We start from the raw sequence: 12,193 nt of genomic DNA on the forward strand, positions 1-12,193 counted from the left end.
GCCATTGACTCTGCCTTCTCTCCTGTTATTGTGAATGAACAGCCATTTTTCTAGCTAAGGTCAAACTTATACTTGTTTGCTACATATCTTATTCTCTTGCCTACTTATTCCCACTTTCTCCTGCATCATAACTTTGTTCTCTCTAATGGATCAGTTCCATCAGAAAATAAAGATGTTATTATTTCTTCCAGCTTAAAAACAAAACGCAAAACTTATATTGATCCCAGGTTTTCTTCCAGGTGTTACCTTTTTCACCTTCCCTCTTCAGTAAAAATACTCAATTTTATTGTCGGGGCCCTGGGGTGGCTCGATCGGTTAAGCGTCTAACTCTTGGTTTTGGCTCAGGTCATTGTCTCATGGTTCATGGTTTTGAGCCCCACATTGGGCTCTGCACTGACAGCATGGAGCCTGCTTGAGATTTTCTGTCTTTCCCTTTCTCTCTACCTTTCCCCTGCACTCTCAGTCTCTCTCTCTTTCTCTCTCTTTCAAAATAAATAAACTTTAAAAAAATTATTGTTTATACATGCTCTTTCCATTTTTTTTCCTCACGCTGTCTGCTGAAACCATTCTGGTCCCCACTACTCCAAAACAAATCATCTCATTAAGGTCATCAGTGACTTCTATATTGTGGAATTCAATGGTCATTTTTTAGTCATCATGTTACTCAATAATCTTCAGAATTGGACAAGATCACACTCTCCTCCTGGAAGCACTTTCTTCACTTGCATGGTCTTCCTCCTAACTCTCTGGTAGGAAATTTGCATATTTTCCTCATTTCTTCAAATTCTAAAATTTTGGAGTGGTTTGATTTGTGGACTTATTCTCTTTTCTGTTTACACTGGACCAGACAAGCTGGTCAAGTCTTATGGCTTTAAATACCATCAAAATGCTGGTGAGTTCCAAAATCATATGTTTAGATCAGAATTTTTCTACCCTCTGAACCTCTGGGCATGTAAAACTATCAGACGATCTCTGCACTTAGGTATCTGACAAGACTATCAAATAGCAGTGTCCAATACTGAGCTCCCAATTTACCCTCCAAACCTTTCTTCTTACAGTCTTCTCCATTTCATTTAGTCCCTTACTCAGATTAACATCTTGAATTTATTCTTGACTCTTCTCTTTCTCCCACATTTTACACACGGTCTGTGAGCAAATCCTGTAATCCCTGCCTTCAAACTGTATACACAGTTTTACCACTTCTCACAACCTTCTCTCTTACTACCTATGCCACTGTCATCTTTTGCTCAGGTTATTTCAGCCCTCTTTGGACTGCCTGCTTCTGCTCTTGCATCCAAGTGATCTTGTTAAAGCATAGATAATGACACTTCTTTCCTCAAAGCTTTTCTAAGGCTTCATGCTTCATTCAGAGTAAAAGGCAAAGCCCTTACTATAACCTACCAGGCCCTACATGACCTGGCTTCCCATTCCCCATTCCTTTCTTTGACCTCATCTTCTACTGATCTTTTCCTCTTACTCTGTTCCAGCTTCATTGACTTTTCATGGTTTCATGGTTTCTTCAACACACCAGTCACATTCTTGCCTCAGGGCCTTTGCACATGCTCTTTTCCTCTGCTTGGAATACACTTTCTTCAGATAGCCAAATAACTTGTCCCTTTAAGTCTTTACTCAATTACCACCTTCTCAGAGAACTCCTATTAAAAATTTGAACAAAACCCCCACAGCAGTTGATATCTCCCTCCCTTGCTTTACTTTGTGTCCTTCACTTTACCACTACCTAAGATACTATATGTTTTACTTATTTTTTTTTAATATTATATCATCCTTATTAGAATGTAAGCTCTATGTAGGAGAGGTATGCTTCGTGCACTCTTCCAGCCCCCACCCCTAGAACTGTGCTGGGCATATCGTAAACTGTTAAACACTGTAGCCATACCCATGTCTAATGCGTATGATAAAATACACTTATCAAATAATTTTGAAGTATTTCATCTCATAGAATGGTCTGAATTACATAAATGTTTGGAAACTTCTAAAAATGAAAATGATTAAATGTTAACTCCTTTTTTTTTCTGTTCTCTTCTAGGGAAAACCAGGTCAAAAGGGGTATGCAGGTGAACCAGGACCAGAAGGCTTAAAGGTAAAGTGGCTGACTTATTACCAGTTGTAAAGTATAGTTTTCAAAAATTTTAAATGATGACTTTAATAAAAATATAATATGAACACCTGTCAAAGATTCTATTCAACTTATTAATGAGGAAACCAGTAACATGTTAAAACTGGCTCAAATAGCGTTTGAGAAGCCATATAGCTTTATATCAATATCTATATATCTATCTATAAATATTTATGACTGTGACTGTGTTTATATATGTATCTTTATTTGAATAGATATGCAATTGAAAAAAGAGATGTTAAAGTTTGTGGGTAGATACAGAAGAATAAACCACAATTTGGGGGCCCCAACTGTTCATTTCACTGGACAGAAATCTACAAGTTAATATAACTTCACTAAACATATATATGTGTGTGTGTGTGTGTGTGTGTGTGTGTGTGTGTGTGTGTGTGTGTTTATTCTGTTTACTTATTTTTGACAGAGAGAGAGAGAGAAAGCAGGGAAGAGGCAGAAGAGAGGGAGGCAGAGAATCTCAAGCAGGCTCCACACTGTCAGCACAGAGCTTGACTGAAGGGCTCAAACCCATGAACCATGAGGTCATGACCTGAGCCAAAATCAAGAGTCAGACCCTTAACCAACTGAGCCACCAGGAACCCTTACCTATATATTATATAGATGTATAATTTACATATATATATAATATATAATTTACATATACATAATATATAATTTACATTGCATAAAGTCTGGGTCCTTTAAGCAATTACAGTGATTCTAAGTACATTGCCTAGATAGTCACTGGGGTGGCCTTCACCACTTACTGTCACTGAAAGGATGGGTCACCTACTTTTTTGCCTTGTTTCCAAGTTTTGAATGACTTGAACACCAACAAATATAAAGCCATGCAGCAGGTTATATGTATAATACTAAGAACTAAAAGAAACTAGCTCATAAGAACTGGTGATTTATACAATTGTTTTCATGTTTATTTATTTATTTATTTTTGAGACACAGAGAGAGAGAGAGCGAGAGAGAGAGAGCATGTATGATCAGGGGAGGGGGAGAGAGAGAATCCCAAGTAGGCTCCATGCTCAGCATGGAGCTCGACACTGGGTTCAGTCCCACGACCGTGAGATCACTACCTGAGCTGATATCAAGAGTTGGACGCATAACTGACTGAGCAACCCAGGCACCCCAATTTATACAAATTTAAAACTTAAGGAAAAATTTGGGGCACCTGGGTGGCTCAGTTGGTTAAGCGTCCAACTTCAGCTCAGGTCATTATCTTGCGGTTCGTGAGTTAAAGCCTCGCATCGGGCTCTGTGCTGACAGCCTGGAACCTGCTTCAGATTCTGTGTCTCCCTCGCTCTGCCCCTCCCCCACTCGTTCTCTCTCTCTCTCTCTCTCTCTCTCTCTCTCAAAAATAAACATTAAAAAATTAAAACTTAAGGAAAAATTAAAAAACTTTACAGCACTATAGCTAAATTTCTTAAAGTTAGAATTCACCATTTATATGAAACTAGTTATTTTCGTGATACTAGAATCTAAGGAAAAGCCAAACAATATTTTTTTAGGTTACTTAATAAAGAAATATGAGCTAAAATATTTTCTAATGTACCAGCTATTGTAATATAGCTATTGACCAGAACCTGGCATTCCCTTGAGGGATGCTGACACTCCTGGAGGGAGCACTTGGGAGTTGGTTAAGGGTCATACCACCTTTTACAGAACCCTAGGATCTCTGTTCTCTCCCTAGGCCTGGGGAAATATTCCTCTCTCTCTTGTTGCCCTCAAAGACAACTCACCTCCTAACTTCCGGCTCTCTGAAAACTAAAGCAGGTATGCAGGTAATCTGCAACCGACTTCTGCTTTCTACCTGTTAACACAAACCTCCCCTAAGACTAAAGGGCATAAACTGTCCATCTCCCTTACAATTTGAGAGGGGTATTGGATAAGGAGGGGGAAATACAAGGAAATCAATAATCTATATATTATTCTGCCACAAATGTTTTATAAAAGCCATCTAGTGAATTGTCAGTCAAAACTAGGGTTTACAAACTACTACAGTGCTCCAGTGTTTACTGTTTAATGTATGCATATAGAAATGAAATGAAAATTTGCATAGTCTTTAAAAAATTATTTCAAATTGGTTACTCATGTGAATACTAGGTTTTAGTGCTTATCAAATAGAGTATATAAGATGAATCACACATGTGAGCCACAATATAAAAGTAAAAAGAGACAAGTGAGATTAATTTTAGTAATATATTTTAGTTAATCCAAGATATGAAAATATTATCATTTCAACATGGGATCAATATTAAAATTATTAACGAGATATATTATTTTTTGGTACAAAGTGCTTAATATCTAGGGTGTATTTTATATTTACATTACTTTTCAGTTCCCACCAGCCAATTTCAATGCTTAGTAGCTCTCTGTATGTCATTAGTGGCTACAATATTGTTTAGTGCAGTTTAACATTTTACTATTCCACACTGAATTGTAATTACCAATTTTTAAACAGAAACTGATGGTTTAATTTCCTATTTCTATAAATAAGATTACATTCCTGTCAGATTATATGTGGCACCCTGAATTTAATCTTCTGCCTTTCATACCAAAAATGGACCTTTCTTATCACTGGTGAAGTATCACCTGTTCTTCAGGGCCCAACTCAAACACAGTTTTATGATCTATTATCTGAAATCATTGCTATTTGAAATATCAAAAGATAACATGGTGCGTATACTATATTTTACTTAACGTTGCCAGCAGGGTATGGGAAGCACACCATAGTTAGAAACACTAATATTTCTGTGGTGAAACATAAGGATGTTCACATTAATTAAAATAAACAAGACTATGAGTAGCCGCACTCAGATCAGATCGAGCTTTGCTACAAAATAAATTCAGGTTAGGTCAAGTTTGCGACCAAACGATTGGTGAAAAGCTTAGAGTTTTCAGAGTGTTAGAGACTATAGACTCTAATTAAGGTTATGAATGAATGTACACTCCTTCCCCAGTGAAGCTAGTGCCAGCTTTCCCAGCCCACAGTGTGCAAGCCCCTATGAACTCTCTTACCACTTAATTGTTGCCTGTATTCTGCCTCGCATTGTGAGATCCTTTCCCCTGAAACAAATAGCACTTTCCTGTGGGCAAAGGCTTTATTTTTATTCTTCTTAATATCTTCTACAGCCCTTATCACTCTGCGCCTTACAGGGTACACCTTAACAAATATTTCATTTTAAAACTTATTTGCGGGGGCGCCTGGGTGGCTCAGTCGGTTAAGCGGCCAACTTCAGCTCAGGTCATGATCTCACGGTCTGTGAGTTAGAGCCCCACGTCGGGCTCTGTGCTGACAGCTCAGAGCCTGGAGCCTATTTCAGATTCTGTGTCTCCCTCTCTCTGACCCTCCCCTGTTCATGCTCTGTCTCTCTCTGTCTCAAAAATAAAATAAACGTTAAAAAAAAAATTTAAAACTTATTTGCGTGTTTTAAAAGTTATTAAAAGTCATAAATCGAAGCATGTAATTTAAGAAAATAGGTAAATACCATTTGAACAGAAGGAGTGGAAAGATGACATTCCCCAGGTATACCATCACAGAGTTTTGATGAACTAAGTTTTACCTTTTTTTTTTTTTTTACCTTTTGACTAATTACATTAAAAATGAAAATGGAAGCAATGTCATGAGTGATCTTGTTTGAAAAATAATTATTTTTACAGCTTTACATGATTTATCAACAGGGAGAAGTAGGAGATCAAGGAAACGTTGGAAAGATTGGTGAAACAGTAAGCTTATTTTGTGCTCTTTTATTTTTTTTTTTCGTCATCTGTAAGCATGTTTACGAGTCACATTAACCACCACCTATGGTTATAAAATTCAGATTATAAAATTCATAGTTCCTACAAATTTAAACTCACTTGTGATATGACAGACAAAATCTACTATACAAGAGAAATGAGGGGAAATGCAGTTACTGTTATTTCTGTCCAATATACTTATAATCTCAGAAGCATTCTTATTTCTAATTGATCTTTAATTTTAGTTCTGATCATTTCAATCTAAATTTGACCTTAACATTTTTCATTATTAAAAAGCTACAACTTCTCAAACCATAAAATAGTTAATAAAGTTACTAAATTTAAAAATATTTTTCTTGAGATTTGAAAGATTAAATTAAGAGGTAATATACTGGAAAGCGTATTATAATCTCTTTCCTCAAAAAAAGTTTGACTTGTTTAAATTTACATTTAAATTTGCAGGAGTAGGAGGCTTTGTGTTATATTTGAATCAGTTATGTTAGCAGTAATTTTATTATCTGCACTAGGAAAAGCCAGCTAAAACATTTTCTAACAAGTGAACCTGTGTAACATATATAAAATGGTAAATTGATACAAGCAAGTGAGTTTATTCACAAAGTGTGCTGGTTATCAAAAAGCAAGTGGTACCATTTAATAGGTTAAATGAGCAAATTCTATTCTCTCTAACCTATCTTACGACTTAGATAAAAATAAAATTTTCTTAAAAGTTATTTTGCAATCTTAAGTAACTAAACAATTATATTTTCTGGTCTTGTAGTAAAACAGCAATATGTTTCTCATATTCTTATCTATTGTTATTCTTCTTTTTAAATGTATTTATTTTGAGAGAGAGAGAAGGAGGAAGGGGGGAGAGAGAGAGAGAGAGAGAGAGAGAGAGAGAGAGAGAGAGAGAGATTGAGAGAGAATGAGAGAGAACGTGCAGGGGAGGGGCAGAGAGGGGAGACAGAGAATCCCAGGCAGGCTCCTGGCTGTCAGTACAGAACCTTACATGCAGCTCTAAGTTGTGAATGGTGAGATCATGACCTGAGCTGAAACCAAGGCTCAGACGACCAACTGAGCCACCCAGGCACCCTCCTTGTTATTTTTAGTCATTATTCTTAATAAAAATAAGAAAGCTCCGTTTAATCTTAAAAGATCATTGCCATACCAATTAATCCTGAATCACTAGAAGGAGAATTTCTTGTTTTTGTTTTTACTGAGAAGGAAAATTTCAATGGAGTATTTATTTATATCAATTAGATCATTCAAGGCTTCTCAAATATAATTGTAACTCATATTTTTCTAAGGTCACTCAAAGAAATTAAATTCTGCCACTTCAGAGTGATAAATCGCTTAAGAAATATATACAAACTAGAATTAATAGCCAAAGTTAAAATACCAATGAAGAGCATCTTTTCTTAATATAATATCTTATATTAAACTTCTAAGTGTAATTTACCTGGTAATGTTGGACTAGTTCCACATAGCATAAGAACCCGTTGCTAGTGTTACCCAAAGAGGAAATGGAGTGCTTTGGCAGAGAGTGGATTTCTGTTATTGGAGAGAAATTAACATTTATTGATCATTTTCTATATCCCAGGCATAACATTAGGTGATTTTTAATACTGTGGTATTTCATTCAGTTCTCAAACAATTTGACAAGACACATTTTGTTATTCTGGTTTTTGAAATGAGGAAACTGAAGCACAGTAAGAAACCTGTTCAGAGTTACATAGCTAATAAATTGCTGAGCTGAGATTAAAACCTAGAGCTCCAAACTCAAAATCTACATCTCAAAATCCAAAGTGTATTGAGGTAGAGTTGACAAAGTTATAAGATATTTAAAGTGTACTTGATGATTTGATATGCATATACTTTGTGGAAGGATCCCCCCATCATCAAGTCATTTACCATAGCTAGGGATGTTTCGTGTTGGTTTAACAGCCACTTGGTCTACAAGTTGTCTAAAGGTTTTAAGTGTCAAATATATTGTCAAACAAAAGGGCCTTTTCATATTTGAGGCTCCATCTTTCTCATTCAAGATAAGAGATGAAGACTTAAAAAAGAACTTTAGTGGCTCTATTGAGTTAAAAATATGTAATGCCTAAAGAATATTTTATTTTTGCCTCTTGGTAATCCCCAGCTTTTATTTTATCTTCTTAATTTCAAAATATTAGAAATATAGTTCATCTAATCCAGAGTTCTGTTAAAACAGAACTCACAAGAGTTATGGGAAGATATGGTCACACTTCCTGACATCAGTCTTGTAATTTTGAGACATCTGAGGTTAGTGGTAATTGAATAGCTAGTTTTTACTTTTCCCAATCTTTCTGTAAGTCTTTTAATTGTCTTTAATTGGACATCCTCCAGTTTTGTTTCTTTCTTGATCTATACACATCAGAACACAGTTTATGATAGCATGCCAACAGCAGCAGCCCCATCAATATCTCAGGTCTGTGTTCTTCTTACATTCATATAGTGTAGGCAAATAATGAATTGCTGTGAATGTGCCCTAAATATATCTGGAATTCCAAAAGATACCCTTTCGTCCTCTTCACTCTAGCATTCTATTTTTTATGAATAAATCTGAAATTATCCCACCTTAATTGCCAGTCTTCTCTGCCTTTAACTTTCTAGACTGAAAATATTTAAAGCGGTATAAAAGAGAAAAGAATCCAGTTTTTCAGTATGGGTCAAGAGACCAGAATTAGGATCAGTGAATAGACATTATAAGGGAACAGCTTTTTTTGTAGACAAAAATATTTTAATAGAATTTCTAACACTTAGACTCTCCCAAGGAGTGATTCAACACCATTCTTAGAATGTTTGGATGACTTTCTTCAATCATGTATTCAGCAGCTTTTTATATTTATATTCATTCACATTTATTGGACCTATGATCCTTGCCTTCATGAAACTTAAAGTCTGTTGGAGGTTTGACGATATTAAATAAATAACAACTATATAAAGAAATACATAATGACAAACTGTGATACATTCTATAGAGGAAAAGTTTAAGAGACTATGACACAGGTGCCAAATTTAGACCAGAAAATGACAGAAGACTGTTTTGAGGAAATGACACATGACTTGTGACCATAAAGCATGGTATGATCTAGCTAGGGAAGGGTAGAGAGAAAGAACCTTACTGGAATATGCAATATAGCATACTTTTCACCTTTGGACTTACCTTGCTTTAGAGAAATACCTTGATTTCTCTGAATATTGTTTTCTCAACAGTAAAAGGATGAAAAAACCACCTCATGGAGTTTCTTGTGAGGATTAAATATGATAATGCACTTAAAGCACTTCTCACAGAGCCAATCACATACTAAAAATTTGATAAATGTTAGCTGTAATGGTAGTGGTGGTGGTTATTGTTATATGGGATGGTCCTATGTGGGAAAGCATTTAGCTTTATAGGAACTGAAAGGAAGCCAATGTGGACAGACCTTGGTGAGCCAAGGAAAAAGCAAAGTTAAGGGCTGTTAGTAAAGGAGGCAGGAGCCAAATCATTCAGGACCATGTTTATTACTTTGGACTTGATCCTGAAGTAGATGGAAAATCATTGAAGTATTCTAAGTAAGCCAATGACATGATTTAATTTGCGTTTTACAATCACTCTGGTTGCAATGGATTGGGAAGTTGGAACATGGTTATGAGGAGCAGAGAAGAGGATAACCAGTTACAATGCTATTGTAGCAGCCGAAATGAGAAAGAAAGATGACTTAGGCCGGCATGATGGCAGTGGATATCAGAGAAGTGAATGCACTTGAGATATATTTGATGTGATCATTTGGACATAGGCTGCAAAAAAAAGGGAAGGATTCTAGTCAGTCCCCAGCATATCATAGGCCTCTGATAACTAAACTATTTATGATTCATCAGGAATATTCTGGAAGCATAAGGAATTGGTATATTTGATGTCTAAGAATAGTTCCAATTCTAAGAATCTAGGACTCTTTTTTTCTAAGAACTTAAATGCTTCTAGTCTTCCTCTTACCTGCCAATTTGGCTTCTTTTCTCTGGCTCTCCTCCAGTTTCATTATGTCTTTCTGTCACTGGAGCATACAGAACAGGGCTAAGTATTTTAGAGGCACCAGCTCCACAGCCTTCTTCATGAAGGGGATAATAACTTCTATTTCCTTTATCGCTGAGCTACTCAAAACCATGTAGGCTTTTTCCTGTAGGAGGAAATTGACATGTCAGTGGAAAATGGTTAGCACTAACCCCCAGGATTCTCTTCTGGTTCATTATTTTGAATATAAAAAAATTTTTTTTAACATTTATTCATCTTTGAGAGACAGAGAGAGACAGAGCATGAGCGGGGAAGGGGCAGAGAGAGGGAGACACAGAATCCGAAGCAGGCATCAGGCTCTGAACTGTCAGCACAGGGCACGACGTGGGGCTGAAACTCTCAAACTGCGAGATCATGATCTGAGCCGAAGTCAGACGCTCTACCAACTGAGCCACCAGGTGCCTCTGTTATTTTGAATATAAAATTTGGATTTTTTTTTTCCATGAAGTGACTACATAAAGTTTCAGTTGCTACTTTTCTGTCCACTTGAAGGAATTATTAGGATCGTCCTATAGTCTACTCATATTGATTTATCTCTTAAAATATAACTAAACTACTTGACTTGACATCATTTATTCCTTAATTTATCAACTTAGCAAGATTTCATAAGCAATCTACTGTGTCCTCTCTGGTCTCTGGTTTTCTGCCTGCCCTCTGGTATGCTAGTGTATAGTAAATGACTGATGAGGAGAAAGGAAGAGGAAGAGGCCATGGATAATCCTCAAAATCAGGTATTCCACTTCTCATTACAAAACTGTTAGAATCATAGAGCTTCTGATGGCTGATTCTAAATTGGATTCTAACCAATTCCTTCAAGAACAATAGAGGTGGAGTCAGAAGCAAAAATGAAAGGAAAGAATTGTATTTATTTAAAAATTTTTTTAATTTTTTTCTATTTGTAATGATTTTATTTTATTTATTTATTTTTATTTTTATTTTTTTTCAATATATGAAATTTATTGTCAAATTGGTTTCCATACAACACCCAGTGCTCATCCCAAAAGGTGCCCTCCTCAATATCCATCACCCACCCTCCCCTCCCTCCCACCCCCCATCAACCCTCAGTTTGTTCTCAGTTTTTAACAGTCTCTTATGCTTTGGCTCTCTCCCACTCTAACCTCTTTTTTTTTTTTCCTTCCCCTCCCCCATGGGTTTCTGTTAAGTTTCTCAGGATCCACATAAGAGTGAAACCATATGGTATCTGTCTTTCTCTGTATGGCTTATTTCACTTAACATCACACTCTCCAGTTCCATCCACGTTGCTACAAAAGGCCATATTTCATTCTTTCTCATTGCCACGTAGTATTCCATTGTGTATATAAACCACAATTTCTTTATCCATTCATCAGTTGATGGACATTTAGGCTCTTTCCATAATTTGGCGATTGTTGAGAGTGCTGCTATAAACATTGGGGTACAAGTGCCCCTATGCATCAGTACTCCTGTTTTAATTTTTTTTTAAAGTTTATTTATTTTTGAGACAGAGAGAGACAGAGCATGAACGGGGGAGGGGCAGACAGAGAGGGAGACACAGAATCGGAGCAGGCTCCAGGCTCTGAGCCATCAGCCCAGAGCCTGACTCAGGGCTTGAACTCACGGACCTCGAGATCATGACCTGAGCTGAAGTCGGACGCTTAACTGACTGAGCCACCCAGGCACCCCTTTAAAAATTTTTTTTAATGTTTACTTATTTTTTGAGAGAGACAGAGACAGAATGTGAGTGGGTTAGGGGCAGAGAGAGAGGGAGACACAGAATCCAAAGCAGCCTCCAGGCTCTGAGCTGTCAGCACAGAGCCCGACGCGGGGTTCGAACTCAGGAGCTGTGAGATCGTGACCTCAGCCAAAGTAGGGCTCAACTGACTGAGCCACGCAGGAGCCCCAAGAATTGTATTTATTGAAGAACTATTATCTCATTTAATCTCAAAGCAACCCTAGTAAGATAAATCTTATTGACACTCTGTAAGAGAGGAAATTGAAATTTATTGAAGTTATATGTGTTCCAATTCATATTAGTTAGTAAGCAGTAAGTCTGGCTTTCATATCTGTCTTTTCTACTTCCTGTTCCAAGCATTTTTATCTGCACCAAGCAACCATCAGTTATCCTGTCTTTAACTTTTATTTATTTTTATCAATTGGCCTGTTATCTTATTCTCTCTTTTATTTTTTATTTTATTTACAATTTTTTTAATGTTTATTTTTGAGAAAGAGAGAGAGACAGAGTGTGAGTGGGAGAA

At 36.5% G+C, this 12,193-nt stretch overlaps 1 protein-coding gene across 5 annotated transcripts in view; it reads left to right on the forward strand.

Moving 5' to 3' along the window:
- Positions 1–12,193, forward strand: part of COL24A1 (collagen type XXIV alpha 1 chain) — a 403,184-nt gene that overhangs the window by 174,689 nt on the left and 216,302 nt on the right. For all 5 annotated transcript variants that reach the window (XM_058716744.1, XM_058716741.1, XM_058716742.1 and 2 more), the window contains 2 exons: positions 2,048–2,101; positions 5,825–5,869. In XM_058716744.1, coding sequence (XP_058572727.1) covers positions 2,048–2,101; positions 5,825–5,869 — 99 coding nt within the window. The remainder of the gene's footprint in view (positions 1–2,047; positions 2,102–5,824; positions 5,870–12,193) is intronic.

This window comes from Neofelis nebulosa, chromosome 2 (genome assembly GCF_028018385.1).
Source record: "Neofelis nebulosa isolate mNeoNeb1 chromosome 2, mNeoNeb1.pri, whole genome shotgun sequence".
Lineage (NCBI taxonomy): Eukaryota > Metazoa > Chordata > Mammalia > Carnivora > Felidae > Neofelis > Neofelis nebulosa.